This window comes from Vipera ursinii (genome assembly GCF_947247035.1).
Source record: "Vipera ursinii genome assembly, chromosome: Z".
Lineage (NCBI taxonomy): Eukaryota > Metazoa > Chordata > Lepidosauria > Squamata > Viperidae > Vipera > Vipera ursinii.
In genome coordinates, this window is record NC_139517.1 from 22,248,107 (window position 1) to 22,268,617 (window position 20,511).

The window sequence follows — 20,511 nt, forward strand, 5'->3', positions numbered from 1 at the left end:
TAGTAAGTGCTGATCAAAATAAAGTCTGTGTGACTATAGATATTGATGACAAAATGGCAAGTATTCTATCAGATCCAACTTCCACAGAAAATATTTCCCCTAGAAAAAAACAGTGCTTTAACTGAAGTTGGTTCTCTTCAAAATATGGTTGATGATTTGTCTAAATTTACCTTTTGGTTCTCTCTGTGATTATTATTTTTTTACTTCTACAGCATAGTCCATCTCTATTTTTGAGCAAAAGAAAAGAAAAATGCTATCATTTTATCTATTTTGGGATTACTGGTGAATTCACTAACCATGCTGGTTGATAGTAATTTTTTCTTCATATTTAACATTACCTTAGATCATTTTATATTCACAATGAACTCTTCAATGTATCTTCACTTTCAGTAAAATAACCGTATATTTACATACCCCAGTGTATCTCCAATTTTTATTCCAATTGCATTTCTAATCTTGCTGTACAAGTTAAATAGACATGGGACAATATAAATACTTAACTCACTTCCTTCTACATAGTAAAAAAAAACTTCACAAGTCAGTTTCCACATAAATTTTTATTCATTGTAAAAATTCCTAAATATACTTTGAGCTGCTGTAAAGAATATCAGAAGGTACTTCTTTATAGCTTTTTTCTATCTTTGTTTTTTTTAAAAATTCTTTTCTTGTACTTTTTGCTTTTTCTTCTATTTCTTTCTTTCACCTTTTTCTTCCTTACTTTCTATTAATTTGTGTGGTGTTAATCTTCTTACTTAAAGGTTTTCATAAAATTTTTAGAAAAAAGTTCTTCATAATCAGAAATCAGATTTCTAGTCATTCCTATTAGCTTCAATTCCATTTTGTGATATGTTTTACATAATCCAGAACCTGCTATAAATATGCCACACACACCAACAAAAGAAAATCCTTGAATTTTCTTGTTCTCTCCCATATATATTAGGTATTTGATCTAATATTATGCTGCCTTGTCTGAAGCCTACACATTTGTACTTTTTCTCCATGTATAACTCTATTATTCTTCATGAGAACAGTTCAGCAGAACTTTGCCTCTATAAGGAATTAGTAGCATGAGTTGATAGTTTTCCATTCTTTTGCATATGCCTTCTTTGCCATGGATACATGCAATAATAATTTCCAGAGACTCTTGTTTCATACTAGTCAACATAATTATTATACTATCCATTTCCTCTCCCATAATTTTAAGACGTTCAATGGATGTTCTGTCTGTGTCTGATTCTTTCCTATTTCATAGCAACTCTGCACAATGGCTCAGCAGTTAAAGATGCTGAACTTTAAGTCTGAGCTGATAGCCCAGATTCAAGACCTAAACATCACACAACTGGGTGAGTTACCATTACTTGCCCCAGTTCCTGTCCACCTAGCAGTTCGAAAGCATGCAAATGCAAATAGATTAATAGGCAGTGGCGTAGCGTGGGTTGTCAGCACCCGGGGCAAGGCAAGGAATTTGCGCCCCCTAACCCGTGGATTTTAGCACTCGAGTCTCTTCCACTAGATTAGTTAAAGGAACCCTTGCCCCCTAAGCACATGTATTGTTTGTTATGAAAATACTGATGTAATTAAAGTAAAATGCATCTAATGCGCCCCCCCTAGATGTTGCACCCGGTGCGGCCGGCCCCCCCTGCACCCCCCACGCTACGCCACTGTTAATAGGTACCACTTTGGCGGGAAGATAAAGGTGTTCCATGCACCTTTGGCATATAGCCATGTGGGCCCATGACTATGGAAATTGTCTATCGACAATGCTGGCTCCCTTGGCCAAGAAACAGAGATGAGCACTATGCTCTAGAGTCAGATACAACTGATAGGGAAACATTTACCTTTACTTTTACTCTACATTGTCTCTGAAAATATCTTGTCATTTTATAATTCCATTTGAAAAATCTTTCAATATCTTCATTTCATGTTTTTTCTACTAAATTTCATCCATGATTATTTTTTAGTCATCCTATTAATCTTAAATATATTTCACATTTTCTTGTTCTGTAAGTGTTAATAGTTTCCCCTATTGGTCTACTATTAATTTACATTTCTTTCACTGCTTTTCCTTGCATGATTTTGAGAGTCTGTTCCATCACCACACTTTCTTCTTGTTGCCCAAGACCCTTATCCTCCATCTTTCCCTAAACATCAAGGGGACATATCCTGAAACCCACATATTTTTCTGCTTCAGAATATTAACAGAATAACACAGTTGAAAGGATCTTGGGGGTCTTCTAATCCAACTCCCCGCTCAAGAACAAGACAAATGGTTGTCCAATCTCTTCTTTAAAACCTCCAGTGTTGGAGAACCCACAACCTTGCACCCAAGCCATTCTACTAATTATTTGTTCTCACTGTCAGGAAATTTCTCCTTAGTTCTAGATTGGAGAATAGGTTGATCCCCCTTTTCTCTATGTTGTTGTTGTTAGTTGCGAAGTTGTGTCCGACCCATCGCGACCCTATGGACAATGTTCCTCCAGGCCTTCCTGTCCTTTACCATCTTCTGGAGTCCATTTAAGCTTACGCCTACTGCTTCAGTGACTCCATCCAGCCACCTCATTCTCTGTCGTCCCCTTCTTCTCTTGCCCTCAATCTTTCTCAGCATTAGGCTCTTCTCCAGTGAGTCCTTCCTTCTCATTAGGTGGCCAAAGTATTTGAGTTTTAGCTTCAGGATCTGGCCTTCTAAAGAGCAGTCAGGGTTTATCTCCTCTAGGACTGACCGGTTTGGTCGTCTTGCAGTCCAAGGGACTCGCAGGAGTCTTCTCCAGCACCATAGTTCAAAGGCTTCAATTCTTTGGTGCTCAGCCTTTCTTATGGTCCAATTTTCACTGCCATACATTGCAACTGGGAAGACCATAGCCTTGACTATACACACTTTTGTTGACAGGGTGATGTCTCTGCTTTTTAGTGTGCTGTCTAGATTTGTCATGGCTTTCCTCCCAAGGAGCAAGCACCTTTTAATTTCTTGGCTACAGTCCCCATCTGCAGTGATCTTGGAGCCCAGGAAAATAAAATCTGTCACTACCTCCATTTCTTCCCCATCTATTTGCCAGGAATTGAGAGGGCCAGATGCCATGATCTTGGTTTTCTTAATGTTTAGTTTCAACCCAAGTTTTGCACTCTCCTTCTTCACTCGCAACAAGAGGCTCTTTAGTTCCTCTTCACTTTCTGCCATTAGAGTGGTATCATCTGCATATCTTAGGTTGTTGATGTTCCTTCCGGCAATTTTAATTCCAACTTTTGATTCATCTAGCCCTGCCTTTCTCATGATGTGCTCTGCATATAAGTTAAATAGGCAGGGCGACAGTAAACAGCCTTGCCGGACTCCTTTCCCAATTTTGAACCAATCAGTGGTTCCGTGTCCAGTTCTCACTGTTGCTTCTTGGCCCACATATAGGTTTCTCAAGAGACAAATAAGATGGTCTCGTACGCCCTTCTCTTTAAGGACTTGTCACAGTTTGTTATGATCCACACAATCAAAGGCTTTAGCATAGTCAATGAAGCAGAAGTAGATGTTTTTCTGGAACTCTCTAGCTTTCTCCATGATCCAGCGTATGTTAGCAATTTGATCTCTAGTTCCTCTGCCTCTTTGAAATCCTGCCTGTACTTCTGGTAGTTCTTGATCCACATACTGCTGGAGTCTAGCTTGTAGGATTTTAAGCATAACTTTACTAGCATGAGAGATGAGTGTAATGGTGCGGTAGTTTGAACATTCTTTGGCACTGCCTTTCTTTGGAATTGGAATGTAAACTGATCTTTTCCAATCCTGTGGCCACTGTTGAGTTTTCCAAATTTGCTGGCAAATTGAGTGTAGCACTTTTACTGCATCGTCTTTTAAGATTTTGAATAGCTCAGCTGGAATACTGTCACCTCCACTAGCTTTGTTGTTGCTCAGCTTTTCTAAGGCCCACTTCACTTCACATTCTAGGATGTCTGGCTCGAGGTCAGTGACCACCTCATTGTGATTATCAGGGACGTTAAGCTCATTCTTGTATAGTTCTTCTGTGTAATTTTGCCACCTCTTCTTAATCTCTTCTGCCTCTGTTAGGTCCCTGCCATTTTGGTCCTTTATCATGCCCATTTTTGCATGAAACGTTCCTTTCATCTCTCCAATTTTCTTGAAAAGATCTCTGGTCCTCCCTATTCTATTGTTTTCTTCTATTTCTTTGCATTGTTCATTTAAGAAGGCATTCTTATCTCTTCTAGCTATTCTTTGGAATTCTGCATTTAATTGGGCATATCTTTCTTTTTCTCCCTTGCCTTTTGCTTCCCTCCTTTCCTCAGCTATTTGCAAAGCTTCCTCAGACAGCCATTTTGCTTTCTTGCATTTCTTTTTCTTTGGGATGGTTTTGGTTGCTACCTCTTGTACAATGTTGCAAACCTCTGTCCATAGTTCTTCAGGCACTCTGTCTATCAGATCTAATTCCTTAAATCTATTTGTCACCTCTACTGTATATTCAACAGGGATATGATTTAATTCAAGCCTGACTGGCCTAGCACTTTTCCCTACTTTCTTTAATTTAAGCCTAAACTTTGCAACAAGAAGCTCATGGTCTGAGCCACAGTCAGCTCCTGGTCTTGTTTTCACTGACTGTATAGAGCTTCTCCATCTTTGGCTACAGAGCATATAGTCAATCTGATTTCTGTGTTGACCGTCTGGTGATGTCCATGTGTAAAGCCGTCTCTTGGGTTGTTGGAAAAGAGTGTTTGCTATGACCATCATATTCTCTTGACAAAATTCTATCAGCCTGTGCCCTGCTTCATCTTGCACTCCAAGGCCAAACTTGCCTGTTATTCCAGTTATCTTTTGGCTTCCTACTTTAGCATTCCAATCCCCCATGATGATAAGGACATCATTTCTTGGTGTTAGTTCTATAAGGTGCTGTAGGGCTTCATAGAACCAGTCAATTTCATCCTCTTCAGCACCGGTGGTTGGGGCATAGACTTGGACTACTGTGATATTGAATGGTTTGCCTTGGATTCGAACTGAGATCATTCTGTCATTTTGAGGATTGTATCCCAGTATTGCTTTTCCTACTTTTTTATTGACTATGAAGGCTACTCCATTTCTTCTGAGGGATTCTTGCCCGCAGTAGTATACCTGATGGTCATCTGAATTAAATTCACCCATTCCTGTCCATTTTAGTTCGCTGATACCTAAGATGTCGATGTTCAATCTTGTCATCTCTTGTTTGACCACGTCCAGCTTGCCTTGATTCATGGATCTTACATTCCAGGTTCCTATGGAGAAAAAATCTTTACAGCATCGGACTTTCCTTTCACCACCAGACACATCCACAGCTGAGCGTCCTTTCGGCTTTGGCCCAGTCGCTTCATTCTTTCTGGCGCTACTAGTACTAGCCCTCTGCTCTTCCCTAGTAGCATATTGGACGCCTTCCGACCTGAGGGGCTCATCTTCCCTAATAATTTTTGTAGCTTTTCTCTACTTTCTTTACAGAATCACAACATCTTGTTTTACATCATGCTTACTGAAACTGGATGCAGTATTCCCTAACCCTAATCCTACTGTAGTCTTACCAAAGCAGTATAAACTGTTACTAATGCTTCACATGGTCTTGTTGTTATCCCTCTGTTGATGCAACCTAGTAGTCATTAGCTTTTTGATATCTGCAGCACATTGCTAGCTGATACTTAAGTGATTGTCCCTTAGGACAATTAGATGCTTCTCATTGTTACTGCTGTTAAGCCACATACCACCTATTCTATACTTGGGTATCTGGGGTGGGTTTTTTGGGCCTAAGTATAAAACCTTATTTTTGTCAATGAATTGCATTTTGTTTCTGAGGACCCAGTGTTCAAGTCTGTCAAGAACTTTCTGAGTCTTGACTGAGCCTGTCTTCCTAAGTGTTCGCTATTGCCCCCATCTTGGTGTTTTCTGCAAATTTGATGAGTTCCCTTCTAGGCCCTCGTCTAAATTGCTTATGAAGATGCTGAAGAATACTGGGCCTAAGATAGAATCTTGGGGTACCTGACTGCATGCTTCTCTCCATGTAGATGAGGTTTCACTGAAGACTACATGTTGAGTGCAGTTGCTCAGCTACTTACAAATCCATCTGATGCTATCTATCCCATATTTTTCTATCTTGCAAAGAAGTAGGTTGTAATCTACTTTGTCAAATGCCTTACTGGAATCCAAGTATACTATGTCCATAGTGTTTTTCTGATTCACTAATTTAGTCATTTTGTCAAATAATGTAATGAGATTCGTCTGGACTGATCTGTTTTTGATAAACCTATGTTAGCTTTGTTTGTAATAGCTTTGTTTCTATCCATTATTTGATTATCTTTTCTAGGATCTTCCCCAGGTATTGATGTCAGTCTGACTGGTCTGTAGTTTCCTGGATGCATTCCCCCCACTTTTTTTTTTTGAAGATGGGAACCATATCAGCTCTTGTCCAGTCCTCTGGTATTTCCGCTATGCTTCAGGATCTTTGAAAGATACATTTCATCAGTTATGAGATTGCATCTGCCACTTCATTCAGAACTCTAAGATGTTATCCATCTGTGATTTGTGATTTGAACTAATTTAGAATGGATATGTATTGATTTACCATTTTCTTGTCTATTTTGATTTGTATTCCTAATCTGATTTTTACAGTATTGCTTTTGATAGGTTGGAATATTTTTTCATTTTATGTATATTGTTTTCCTCTTCAGTTTGCACAATATCTGTTATTTCTTCTCTCAAGTAGCTCAAAGTTTCCTTTCACATAAATTTAATTTATTGGACCTGTTTCTTACATTGATCTTCTACTGTGATTATTTTCCAGGTCAAATTCTGTGACATATCTACTCATTTAAATTACAAGTTTAACCTGTTTTTTCTGTTTCACAATTTATTTATTTACCATACAGTTTGCATCTAATCAGATGCAAATTTAATATCTACTTTGCATGGAGATGGATGCTGCCTTGTAAAGAAAGGAAGTTTCTCATCCCACAAAGTCGATGTCTTGGGTCTAGATTTTGATGCATGGCTAAATCAATGGATCTAGCAATCTGTTAAGAGCACTCAGCAGTTGCAATAATAAGAGTTAAAGGATTAGATGACTAGATACATAAAATGGAATATTTAAAGATTAAATATATTTTAATTAGGGTTAAAAAGAATAAGAAATTTTGGGAATGAATATGTATTAACTTAGGAAGAATATATATTTTAAGTAGTATTTTACTTTTTATGTATCTTTACTCTTGCTCTCTTTTCCTTTTGTTACTGTTTTTACCTATTCTTTAAGAAATATAAAAGTATTGAGATGGTTAATGTGGGAAAAATAGATTTAAATCTTTAAATGTAATTAATTGTTGAGAAAATCTTAACCAGCAAAAAAAAATTGAACTTTATGGGAGAACCAAATTTAAATAAGGACTGTAAAAGGTTATAAGATGAGGCAATCAGAATGATTAGATAGAAAAGAAATATAATATTGATGTCATCATTATTTCTAGGAATATTGGGAAAAATCATATATGTAACTGTTATTTATCAAAATAATAAGAACTGTATTAATTCAAGGTTTACAAAGAAGACATTTTGGAGAAAAGGGGAAATCAACTAAATGTATTATGTGGATTATGGACTATAGAAACCAATTGTTAATGATTTTTCTTTACAAATGTAAACCCAGCAAACACACTGTTTACCAACTATTAAGTGATTTATGTTTAAAAAAATCAATAAAATATATGGGAAAAAAGTAAAGTAGATGCACTGCTGTGATTTCATTGGAATAGAACCAGGTCTGACATTGCAAATGCCAGGTACAACTAATAGACTAACCAAACCTAGTAAATGTGTTACAGTTTATAGGAGTAACATACACAGTCTGTGAACCTGATCCTTCAGTAAGAATGCAATCCCACCAAAATTCTAAATACATTTTCAGCTAAACCTCCACCAGTAGCATCTCTATTGAATCTAAGTTGTGCTTCAGTCCACACAGTGAATATATGGAGAGAAAGTTGTTAATGAAAACCAGGTTAGGCTCAAGCATTTGCACATATGCCTTTCATGTGACCATCTGGAGAACCAGATTTCTCATATTGAGCAATGTCTTTCTCGTTTGTTTATGGTTGAAAGTTAGCTTCAGCAAACAGATACCTTCAGCCCAAGGGAATTTTCTGTTTGATCATGCCGCATCAAAAATGTCAACACATTCAGGTCGAAGGCAATGTAGCAATTGCATTTGTTTCAATAAATAATAAAGGCTGAATGAAATTTTGCTGATAGACTGTGGGCATGGGTGACAGAAAGGGTAATCAGCAATTATATTTATGTGCGGTCTATTTCCCCCAAATGGATGGAATAAAGCAGGAAAAATAATCTCTTTTTCCTTCTTTTTCATGAAACCATCTCTTAATTTCCCATTTTTAATTAAATGGTTAAGATGCAAACATGGTTAATATATTTATTTTTGCATCAGAATGGACACTTTTCACTCTGCTTAAGTTATAGAGCCTTGGTGGAGCAGTGGGCTAATGCCTCCTTAAGTAACACCAGCTGCCTGCAATTAGTGCAGGTTCGAGTCCCACCAGGCTCAAGGTTGACTCAGCCTTCCATCCTTTCGAGGTAGGTAAAATGAGGACCCAGATTGTTGGGGGCAATTAAGCTGACTTTGTAATAATGCCACTTGGGGTGTGTGTGAAAGCCCTAATAAGCAGGAAATATACATAGAATGAAGGCTACTGCTAAGCTTGTAAGCCACCCTGAGTCTTCGGAGAAGGGCGGGATATAAATGGAATTTAAAAAAAATATTCCAACATTTGAATAGACCTTAATATAGTACACAAAAAAGAAAAAATACAACCTTTATCAATAAACTATGGGTGGGTGAGGAATATACAAGTTTTCAAGTTAGGCATAAACTCTTAACATTTATACTAGATTGAACCAGTTTTTATGCTGATAAGATGAACTCAGTGAAACTGGCAGTATCTCATTGTCTGCTGATTTTTAAAAAATAAGAATCGGAGCCAGTTAATATTTGAATGGGAGACCAACAGGAAATCTAAAGGGTTCATCCTAGTAAGAGAAATTTTAAAAAATGTGAAAAAAGTAGCAGATGACTTGTGTTTGTTGTAAAAAAAACCCAACCTCTATAGAAATGTCTTCATGAAGACTAGGGGTTAAGATTGAGGTTAGATCCAGTAAAATCAATTAAACAAATTGATGAAAATAAAATTTAGATCCAACCCCATGTCAATGAATTGTTAGCACAACCCCCACTGTAAGTGATGACATGATAAACAAGCATAAAGGTATTCCTTAGACTCTAGTTTATGAAATGCTGCAATACAGAATACAAGTTACAAGAATTTTCAGCCAACTTCTTAAAAATCCTTATTGGGCCCTAGATGGATAGATGGTTTTTTGTTATGAAATTGGATCAAACCTGAAGAGTAAAATAATAGTAATATATTCAAAATATGAAAATGTATATTATGTCTATATGTGTGTGTGTGTATAATTGAGTTATTATTAGAATGTTTAAAAATCTAAATTAAAAGCTGTAGCACAAAACAAACTGCATAGTGATAGTTCAACCTTTTTGCAAAAATTTAAAAAGATGCATTCCACCAGTCTGTTTCAGGGTACCTTTAAACAGTTTTGGAAAACAGCAAAATCTATTTTATTCAAAGACCATTTGTTAGCACAAAATACAGACATTTTTATTAATAAAAAATATTCACTTGGTGATTATGATAATGATGATTTTACCATCAGCAATTGATGTGCCTTTCTGGAACAATAATTAAAAATAAGAGACCTCCAGACTGAACAGGGCTTATATAAACCATCACCATAGAACACACGGAGGAAATACTGTTAGCCTAACTAATAGAAATACAGGTAGTCCTCAGTTTACAGCCATTTGTTTAGCAACTGTTTGAAGTTATAACAGTGCTTAAAAAAGTGACTTATAGCTGGTCCTTGTACTTACAGCTATAACAATGTCCCCTCAGTCAAAATTAGGGTATTTGGCAACCAGCATGTATTTAGAGAAAGTCAAATACTTTGGTCACCTAATGAGAAGAAAGGACTCACTGGAGAAGAGCCTAATGCTGGGAAAGGTTGAGGGCAAGAGAAGAAGGGGACGACAGAGAATGAGGTGGCTGGATGGAGTCACTGAAGCAGTAGGCGTGAGCTTAAATGGACTCCAGAAGATGGTAGAAGACAGGAAGGCCTGGAGGAACGTTGTCCATGGGGTCACGATGGGTCGGACATGACTTCGCAGCTAACAACAACAACAAATGTATTTACAACAGTTGCAGCATCCTCAGTTTACATGATCACTATATGTGATCTTCTCAGCCAGCTTCAAACAAGCCAAGTCAATGAGAGGAAGTCAGATTCACTTAATGACTGTTTGATTCACTTAATGACTGAGATGGATCACTTAACAACTGTGACAAAAAGGTTCATAAAATTGGGTGTGACTCATTAAATGATCAGCTCGCTTATCAATGGAAGTTCTAGTCCCAATCTTGCATATAAATGGACTACCTGTACTTTGAACTGGACCTGTCAATGAACTAAAGATGTCACAAGAGGAACATAATACAATTATTATGATCAGTTCCAGTTAGTGATCTACTTGCCACATTTTATACTAAACATATGGAATGATTTTACTCTTCACAGTGCTACCTTTTGGTGTTAATTGATTAATTTACTTGGAGAGAAGGAGAGGAAGAGGCTGCTTAGAAAATAAACTCTACTTAGGAACTCAAACCTACATCAGGGTTTTGGATATATGTGTATATTAATCATTAATGGGACAAAAGCATGGTTCATATGCCCAGAAACATATTTGCCATTTTCTGGCATATTCTAAAATGTATCTCTGAGAGCAAAAACTAATCCTGGAACTGAGAGACGATGCTCATTTACGTATGCGATTCATCTCTTGGTATTTGTGGGGAACTGAAAGTTGTTTCCCAATGTCAGATGCATAGAAAATATCTGCAGTCCTGGCAAATAGTATATTTCACGAAGTGATTAGACTCCTCCCTCCAGTTTTACCCTGCCCCCTCTAGGTATTTTGCTTCCCAACCTTTGCCCGTGGCATTGACCTATGAGAGTGTCCCAGCAGGACAACTGCAGTTTAGGTTCAAGCTTTCTCCCATTATAACAAGTGAATAATCTGCTTCTACCTAATTGGGATCTATGGCTTCCTACTCATTCCCCTTTGGGGAGAAATACCTGAGAGAGAGAATCAAAGAGGTTACTTTGACCCTTTTATTCCTGAACTGTTTTGGGGGTGAGTAATCCTTTTTTTGTTTATCCTACAACAAGCTAATAGATGGCTGTTTCCTTTACCTCTGGATCTTTCCTCTGTTACAGGTGGTATTAGAGCAAGTTCCTTCTCTATCTGCCAGTATATATCTATCATGTATAAGTGTGTTTGTATAGTAAACCAATCTAAGCCAGTTGTTAAAATAAAGTGATTGTTGAGTATTGGTAACCTCCTGGCTCCTTTCTGGTGGACCTCTTGATGCCTGCTAGTCAATGATTGTAACTTAGTGGTGACTCACTGGTCTCATTAGCTAATTTCTAATGAATGGTTTAATGCTTGCTAACCTTTTTACTTTGTTTTTAATCAAAGGAACTTAACCAGAATATAAACTTTCAAGCTAAAACCAGAGCAAGATTGATGATGAGCTATTTGATGGCATATCTACTATCTGATGATTATCAAAGTTCTTAAAAAGGAATGTTTACTAAATAAGGGCTAGCCTAATCCAGTATCTTTTCTCAATGTTCTTTTAAAAAGAGTGTATGCTTAGAAGTGCTTTGCACCAGTTCCTTGTGCCTTAACTAAACCTTATAATGATGTTGATAATGATGATAATATAAATAGTGATAGCATTACAGTACTGAAACAATACATTAAATAAGCCCATTCTTAGATTAGGCTATTAAATCTCAGCCTTGGAATAAATACATTCTAAAATGAAGATTGCTTTCAGCATTTGTAAAGTTATTATGGATCAGAAGTATTACAATGTCATAAATCATGGATTGTTTTTACTTTGCTTTTCTTATCCACATAGCATTTTTTGTAAATAGTGTTTTATCAGAACTGTGAAAGAATGACTTAAGCTAGCAAAACTCTCTGTTTCAGACTATATTCCCTATGTTGAACTATGCTGTTTCTATGATCTAACAGACAACTATTCTGGTGTTTAGATGAATCTTTGTTAGCTTAGGAAACACCATGCTGGCATTCAAATATATAATGAGCATATCTTGGAGTCCAAGTGGACAATCACTTAAATATGAGCAGGTGGCAGCAGCCAAAAAAAGCCAATGCAATCCTAGGCTGCATTAATAGACAGATAGAATCAAGATCATGTGAAGAATTGCTACCACTTTACAAAGTTTTATAATATCACACTTGGAATACTGCATCCATTTTTGGTCACCACAATATAAAAAAGATGTTGAGACTTGGAAAGATTGCAGAGAAGAGAACAAGGATGATTAGGGGCTGGAGTCTAAAACATATGAAGAACAGTTGCAGGAATTGGGTATGTCTAGTCTTGTGAAAAAAAAAAGGACTAGGGGGAGACATGATAGCAGCGCTCCAGAATTTGAAAAGATGAGGGGTCCAAAGTGCCAGAAGCTAAGACAAGAAACAATGGATGGAAACTGATCAAGGAGAGAAGCATCCTAGAACTAAGGCGAAAATTTCAAATGGTGAGAACAATCAACCAGTGCAACAGCTTGCCTTCAGAAGGTGGGTGTTCCATCACTGGAGGCTTTTAAGAAGAGACTGGATAGCCATTTCTCTGAATTGGTATAAGGTTTCCTGCTTCAGCGGGGGTGGGTGGGTGGGGGTTGGATTTGATGATTGCCAAGGCTCCTTCCAATTCTTTTATTCTAGGCTCTATGTTGTCTGAATCTATATCCCCTTTACATTGTCTAAATTTCAGACCAGGAAGAGAAGAGAAGAAACAAAGGCACATGGGCTACATTTCAGCAGCCAGACAAATTAGATTGAAAGGAGTCATAAATATACAAGAGAAAATACCTGAGGCTGTATAAAACCAAATGATATGTGATGACAGGAAAGAGATATAGGCTTTACTGCATGATAATGGTTGACTGCTCTTGTAATGGAGGCAATGAATGAAGTTTGTTGATTTTCCCCAAATCTGATTTTAAGCTCTCACTGTACTTTTATATATGTGTAAATAAACAAACATAAACTCCACAAGTTAAATTCAGATCCTGATCCAGGCCAGATTTTAGGAAATAGGACTTTCCAAATATTGTCCTTTACTATTGGCCATGATGTCTAAAGTTTAATATGTTTTTCTCTAATTCCTCAGGTGATGGCAAAGTATGTCAGCAGACTTTCTATTTCATCAGTTGCTGATTACATTGTGTCCCCTGCAATGAGGACAGCAACTGATTTCATGGAGGATAATTGAAAGAAAGTGATTGGTAGATTCCTTTGTGTCAGCTACCATTTTGAAAGAAACATCTGTTCATTGTTCTTCCCAAGAGCGAAGGCAGGTTTTGACACATGGCTATACTTGCTTAGCCTCCGTGACTCTCTTCCGTGCTAGAAAGGGGTGGAGTTTGCTCTCTATTTGCCTTCACTGATAGGGCAAGCCACTATATGTAAACAGTGAGCAAATCCTGCTCCCTTTTAGCACTGAAATGTTATCTAGTTGGGTAATGAAATGTCTGCAAGAAAACAACCAAGCTCAGAGGGCAACAAGGACTCCATAGCATATATTTATGAGTATCATTGGGTTTTAATCTTCAATTTGAGGATGCACATACAACTGACATTGCAAGCAATAGTAGGTTGTGAAGATGGAGCTTCCATACTGCTATTTGAGAAGACTGGGTGATTATAATCAATAACAGGGCATATCCCTGCCTGTTTCAAGAACCTGTGAAACTTCAACAGTTTTCTGGGGAATTCTTTGGACCACCCAGATCCACACATCAGACAAATATTGGCAAGGAACATTTCCTGCTGGCTAAATAAATAAATAAAATAAAAATGGAAGATAAAGAAAATGTAGACTTTGATCACTGACTATAAGTCTGCCAAATTAGAACAAGCTCAAAAACAAAACACATCCAGGCCAAACTATCCAAAGGTTGGATGTTTTTATTTTACTTTTTTCAAATAATTTCTAAATAGTAGCTACCAGGAATGGGATCATGGCCAAGAGGTCAATTTTGAACTCCAAATTAGCCTTAGCAAAATGCACTTTCCCAAGGCTGCTATGGGTGTCAATAGTTTCCATTGCTAAAAATATGAAAAGGATTGAAAGTTTAAAGGAATAAACCCCTTTTTTGCATTCATGTTACTGTTTCTCTTTTCAGGCTGCCAAATAGAATATCTCTTTTTTGTTCTTTCTCTTCTCTTCTCTTCTCTTCTCTTCTCTTCTCTTCTCTTCTCTTCTCTTCTCTTCTCTTCTCTGTTAACAGTCTAAATCAATTCATTGTAAGATGAAGTTCTTTTCATTGAAGACTGTGGACTGTAATCTGCTACATTAGCCCAGGTTATTAAGAGTGCATAGAAGCAAAGAATTATACTTCCATATTCCTTCATAGGTTTTAGAAAACCTGGCCAATGAGGTTTCTTCTCAAAGATGTAAGACAACAGTTCTGCTTAACATATGACACATTCTTTTGTCCTCAGACCACTTCTTATTATGTCTTCAATGGTTCTGGCCTTGCTCTTTTCTTTGTCTCAAAACAAGCTTACTGTACTCTACCTTTTACTCTACTGTACTGTACCTTTAATGCTTATATCTTCCAGTTTCTTCTTGACAGAATTTTTCTTTCTTTTTTTCTACCAACAGATTACTTCAGCAAAAGGTGTACCATTTTTTCTAACCTAGCACTTTCTAGAAGGTTCTAGACAGAAAAACCTTCTATAAAGATTTTTGAATATGAACATGGGTATCAAAATATAAAACAAAATATATGAAGAAGAAGGACAATGTTTTTCTCCTAATGCACCTCCCTTGCTAATTTCATTATATTGGTGCAATGATCACTCAATGGCTGCACTCAAAACGGGAAGCCTTTGTGTGTTTGTAAGAGAGAAAGAGAGAGAGAGAGAGGAGGGAGGGAGGGAGGGAGGGAGAGGGAGAGAGTATCAACTGAAGATAATTGGCAACTGAAGGATCAACAAAAAATTCTGAATTATGCAATCAAGAATATCATATATTTTTTTCCTCTAGTTTCCTAGTAAAATAGACCTAATGAGCAAAATGTATTAACTTTTCTTGGATTATCATAGTTCCTTGCCCTTTCTGCTGTTTCTTAAATATTTCTTATATTTATAGATGTTTTTTTATTCAGTAATTTAACTTACTGCATGTCATACTCTTCACTTGCCTACTGTGTTATCATTTCAACAATCTAATATTTTTCATTTATTCAGTAATTTTGACATCTTAAGGTGAATTGAACTTGGGACTCTTCAGTCTCCAATCCTATCACAAACTCTGACTCACTACATTACATTGGCTTTCAAATCCATTAATGAAGTTTTTGTTTTCATTGTTATTGTATTTGGTTTTGCTTTAAATCAACTTTTGTCTTTGCCACAATGTTTCCATATGTGTTACTTTTAAAATGATGAATGCAAGACAGCTAAGTCAAATCTGGGCTCTTTTATGCTTTTAACTATACTCTTACCCCCCAAAAAGTATTAATTATATCAATTTAATACTTTCTAATCAGTTTTCTTTGACTGTTTCATACATCATTCTAAGTTGGTTTTTCTTCTCTTATCATCCATTTCATGACCCCGGCCATTCCTTGTGCTTTGTAAACTGTGGCCTATGGCCTAACACAGGGGTAGACAACCTTGGCTCTTTTATGACTTGTGGACTTCAACTCCCAGAATTCCTGAGCCAGCATGGCTAGCTCAGGAATTCTGGGAGTTGAAGTCCAAGAGTCATAAAAGAGCCAAGGTTGCCTACCCGTGGCCTAACAGAAGGGGAAAAGAACTAGGGCAGTTCAAGAAGAGACCCTATCTTTTATATAAGAACAGAAAAGAGTAGTCAATCTAATCTAGTATTCATGCCAGAAATTTTTCATGTTTTCAATCAGGGATATGAGCACCAGTGGTGGGATTCAGCTGGTTCACACCACTTCGGCAGAACCTGTAGCTAATTTTTTGTTGCCCAGGCCCAGAATGGACTTCCGGAAGCGGCATCCACACAGAGAACAGGTTGTTCACATATTTGAATCCCACCACTGGATATGAGCTACCACCAACCTGCAGTCTCTTTATAATGCTCCATGTATATTTGAGGGAATTTAAAAATTTAGAGTACAAGAATTTTATCTGAGAATCAAACATGTAATATACAGAGTGATTTTCCTAGACCCTGTTAGGTATTCCCTAAGAACTTGAAGATATGAAGAGAAGAAAACTTTCACTACAGATACTGTATCTCATTAGAAGAACTGCAGACATACCTTAAAAATGCAGTTCAGCTAAAAAGGCTATAGAAGAGATGAATCAGAGATAACTAGTAAGTAGCTGTTGCTTGAAAAAGAGAGATGAAGCCTTGAAATCAAGAGGAAAGAGAGCAAATGTTTACCAGTCTTGTGTGGAAATTTTCTGGCACTGCAGCAAGCAATATTAGTAATTGTAGCTGAGCTTTGAAGCAGCTACTCTCATAAAACAAACTCCCTAGGATTGCTGAATAATATTCTCTGTTTTCTATTTCATGATTAAATTTTACAAGCAACTGCCTCTTTCTTAGGAATTCAATGAGATTATGAAATGTGTGAGTTGCGGACCATTTCAAAAATAGAACCTTCTGTTGCATTTAGCAATTGGAAAATGCTGAGTAAAATAAATCAGGGATGCAAGTAAAAGGTGATGCATTCACAGAAATCAAAACCAACTTTTAAGACTATAAACAGAGTTAAGCTAAACCTGAAGATAGTCACTCTTGGGAGTTTTGTTTCTTCCAACATTAAAACCAAGGCATTGGGGGGCGGGTGGGGGGGGGCACGACAATTCACTGACCAAATAGTAGAGACTGGCAATTTTCATCTAGATTGTGATTAAAGCAATATGACCTCTATGATACTAATTAGTCATTTTCAATAAATACATATAGAGAGCTAGAGAAGAACAATTTTTATGAAAAACCCCAGATTTGGATTTTCAGTAAAACAGATTTGGACTCACACAGAGCTCTGCTTGCTTCATTGCTCCACTGCAATGGATATTGCAGTTCAGACATATTGAGTCATTCTTCTAAAGTCCAATAACTCCCATTAAAGGTATCACTGTGTACTGTTTTAGTTTTCCCAGAAAGAAGGCCATTGCCTTCACAAGGTTGTTTCAAGGGGAATATTCTTGAGCTAAGACTAATTGCAAATTTCCCTAATGCTTCTGTTCTCTCAAACTGTCCTCAGTGAGATCTCTTAGTTCTTACAGGCCATTTCAGGGGTTTTGGCCTACTATGCACTCAAGTTTTGAGCATAGGGGGAAAAACCCCCAGAAGTTAATCTTTCTAAATATGTCTGTTTACTGTCTTTTGCAGAGCAGTCCTATCTAGAGTTTATTTCTAAGTGTTCTAATAGCAAATCCTTTAATAAATCTATAGCTGTTATCAGACTTTTGGTAGAATGGAAAAGGGGCAGAATGTTATTTGTCCATCTCACTGACCATTTAAACATATAGACTTTGTTACACACATATTTCTACTGAAATTATCAGAGGATTAGGAAACTTGTGGATTCAGTAAATCCATGGTTAAGCTCAGTACAAACAGTGATCCTTATGTAATCAACCCTTTGTTATATTTCTTAAAATTAGAATGGCAATAACCTGTAGAGGGCTTGAAGGGGGAGGTGGAAATCCAAGGTCACATTACATTTACTTTGTTCACATTGAGTCATGTTAGGATCTACAAAGTAGTAAAAGCCACACTTTGCTATATCACTAGACACAAGAGTCCTGTATATAGTGTATTCTTTCAACCTCAAAAGAGTTGCAGATTGCAGTAATTCTGAAAGATGCATTCAAATGAACGTATACGACAGAATCTTTTCAGATAACTGAATTCTCTCCTTTCTTCCCAGTTTTTAAATGCATCTATTTTTTTTTCTTTCTTTCTCCAGTCTCCAAGGAATAAATTGTAGGAGGAAAGAAGAAAGGGGCAGATTAAGTGGTGCAAAGGGTTCAATTCATTGGAGCACATAGGGACTTGTATGACAGTGCAGGGACTAAAGAGGATGATCTGGAAGAAGAGAGGGAAATTCCATTACCAAAGCAACAAAAAGAGAAATAATGAGGGAGGATTATAAAAATATCACAGACAGGCACCTCCCTAATTCGTAGATATATAAAAGGGGAAGAAAGGGAACAACAGAAGTACAGGCTTATGTTACTGTACCCAATCTAAATGAAAGTAGTTTATTAGTCTTTAATGGAATCTATTTCTTGGTCTAGTCTGTCTTACAGAGCTGACAAGCAGTGTGCCTATTGACAATATCTTCATTTATTTCCGCAATCTTTGCTCATGCCCTGCTTCTGGTTTCAACTCTACATTCAAACATTAGCAGTTTACTCAAGATCAAGGAAATAACAGCAGATAAAAATGTGAACCAAAACAGAGTCTCTGAAAGAAGCTTCCTAAGTGGTTTTGCTTTTAACAAGAATTCATAGAACAATAATCAAAATCCAGTCCAGAGTTCCAAGAGCTATGTCAGGGTTATCAATATGTTCAGAGGTGAGCAATGTGCAAACAAATCTCACACAGGAACTGAAGATCACACAGGTTGGTTCCAACAAGGGATCATGAGTCAAGGCTGCTTCTTAAATCAGGCTGCAGCCATTTGCCTTTATTCAAGGGATCTATTCCCTTTCTTGGCAAGGAGCCTCACAGAATGTCTTTGTTATGCTCTTCATTCTAATCACCAAGGGCAGGTAATCATCATCATCTGACTACTCCAGCTCTTCAGGTGGTACCTGTGTTTGATCAGTCTCAGGTGACTCTTGACTTTGTATCTCTTGAGACTAACATCAATAGGTTCTGCTGGGGCCTTTTCTTCAAATTCAGAATCATCATCTGAATCCTGGCTGTTCACATCCCATCATCTGTAGTAGGCACATTTAGAGGGCCATATTCAAGAGAAGAGGTAAAGGAAATGTAGCTCAAATTTTGTGTTAAGAATAATTTTGTCATGATTATCTTTTCAATTACTTGCTATATTCTTAAGGTTAATAGGATTTCCTCAATCAGGTGATAAGAGACAGCATTGCCTCTGAAACTAGAATTCATTGATTATATTATCAGTGGGTATCAAGAAGTCTCCAACTCAAATTAATGTAAGATAAAGGGGAAAAAATGTCTCATGATCCTTGTGATGGCATTCCAGGTCTGATGAAAGAAGATGGTTTTTATCTATGACAGTATGACTATCCTGTCAAACCAGATTTTTCTGGGACTGGAAAAGTTTGAGACTGGAAATCAGTAAAAAAATTTGGTCCAAGAGTTTGCCCAGGAATAAGCAAGATTCAAGTGGCCTTGAATCTGTCCCTTGCATGGTTCTGACCTGGGAAAAGGACATTTTGCTGTCTAATCTTTTTTTTTCTTTTGAGTGTCATGAAAGAATATTTCAAAAATACACAGATAAACAAAACAATCAATTTTTGATCCAAATCTTACCAAAAAGGAAGATTTGAGGACTTCAGGGGAGAGAGGGAGAATAAAATACTGTACTGCTCTGTCAAAGTGAAGCTGATGACTGCAGCAAAGGCTGAGAAACCAGTGAATAGAGCAAATCCTTGCTACTTCTCTGTATAGGGCAGAAGATCATCCACATGTGCCCAAAATAGCTGCTGCTCAGGGCGTGACTTCAGGATATGTTTTCCATGGGTCTGAGCACCAGGAAATGAGCACCAGCCATGCTGGCTGAGGAATTCTGGGAGTTGAAGTCCACAAGTCATAAAAGGGACAAGTTTGAAGACCCCTGCTCTACCTCTTATCACTTTAGGAAATCACCTATTGACCACCTTAAAGCTATTAGAGACCTTAGATCATCAAGTCTGAAAAGACTTCATCCACTGAGTTTATCTTCAACTCTGACAATAGAAACTATTCATTTTTCAGGAGTATGGTAGCACCCTTTCAAACTTATTAAAAGCCATACTTTTTTGTGAACTAAGCTTACTTATGAGAAACATGGAGTGGTTAAACCAGTATTTTTCAACCTCAGTAACTTTAAGAGCACGGACTTCTGCTGTCAGAATTCTCTAGGCAGCCATGAATTCCTAGAATTTCCCACTCCCATTTTGCCTGGAGAATTCTGGGAGTTGAATTCTATATGTCTTAAAGTTGCTGAGGTTGAGAAACACTGGGTTAAACTAATATAGTTTATAGGGTGGAGGTGTTGCAGTGGTTGTGAGGGAGACCTTATGTCCGCAGGAGGCTACCGTTGTTCAGATACTCGGGTGTGAGTCGCTCCTCCTGAGATGTGGC

At 37.3% G+C, this 20,511-nt stretch overlaps 1 protein-coding gene across 1 annotated transcript in view; it reads left to right on the forward strand.

Annotated features, from left to right (window-relative positions):
* Positions 1-11,153: 11,153 nt before the first annotated feature.
* Positions 11,154-20,511, forward strand: part of LOC310650016 (scavenger receptor cysteine-rich domain-containing protein DMBT1-like) — a 39,110-nt gene continuing 29,752 nt past the window's right edge. Inside the window, exon 1 of the mRNA XM_083378851.1 lies at positions 11,154-11,282. Within this exon, the coding sequence (XP_083234977.1) occupies positions 11,189-11,282 (94 nt within the window). The 5' untranslated portion in view covers positions 11,154-11,188. The remainder of the gene's footprint in view (positions 11,283-20,511) is intronic.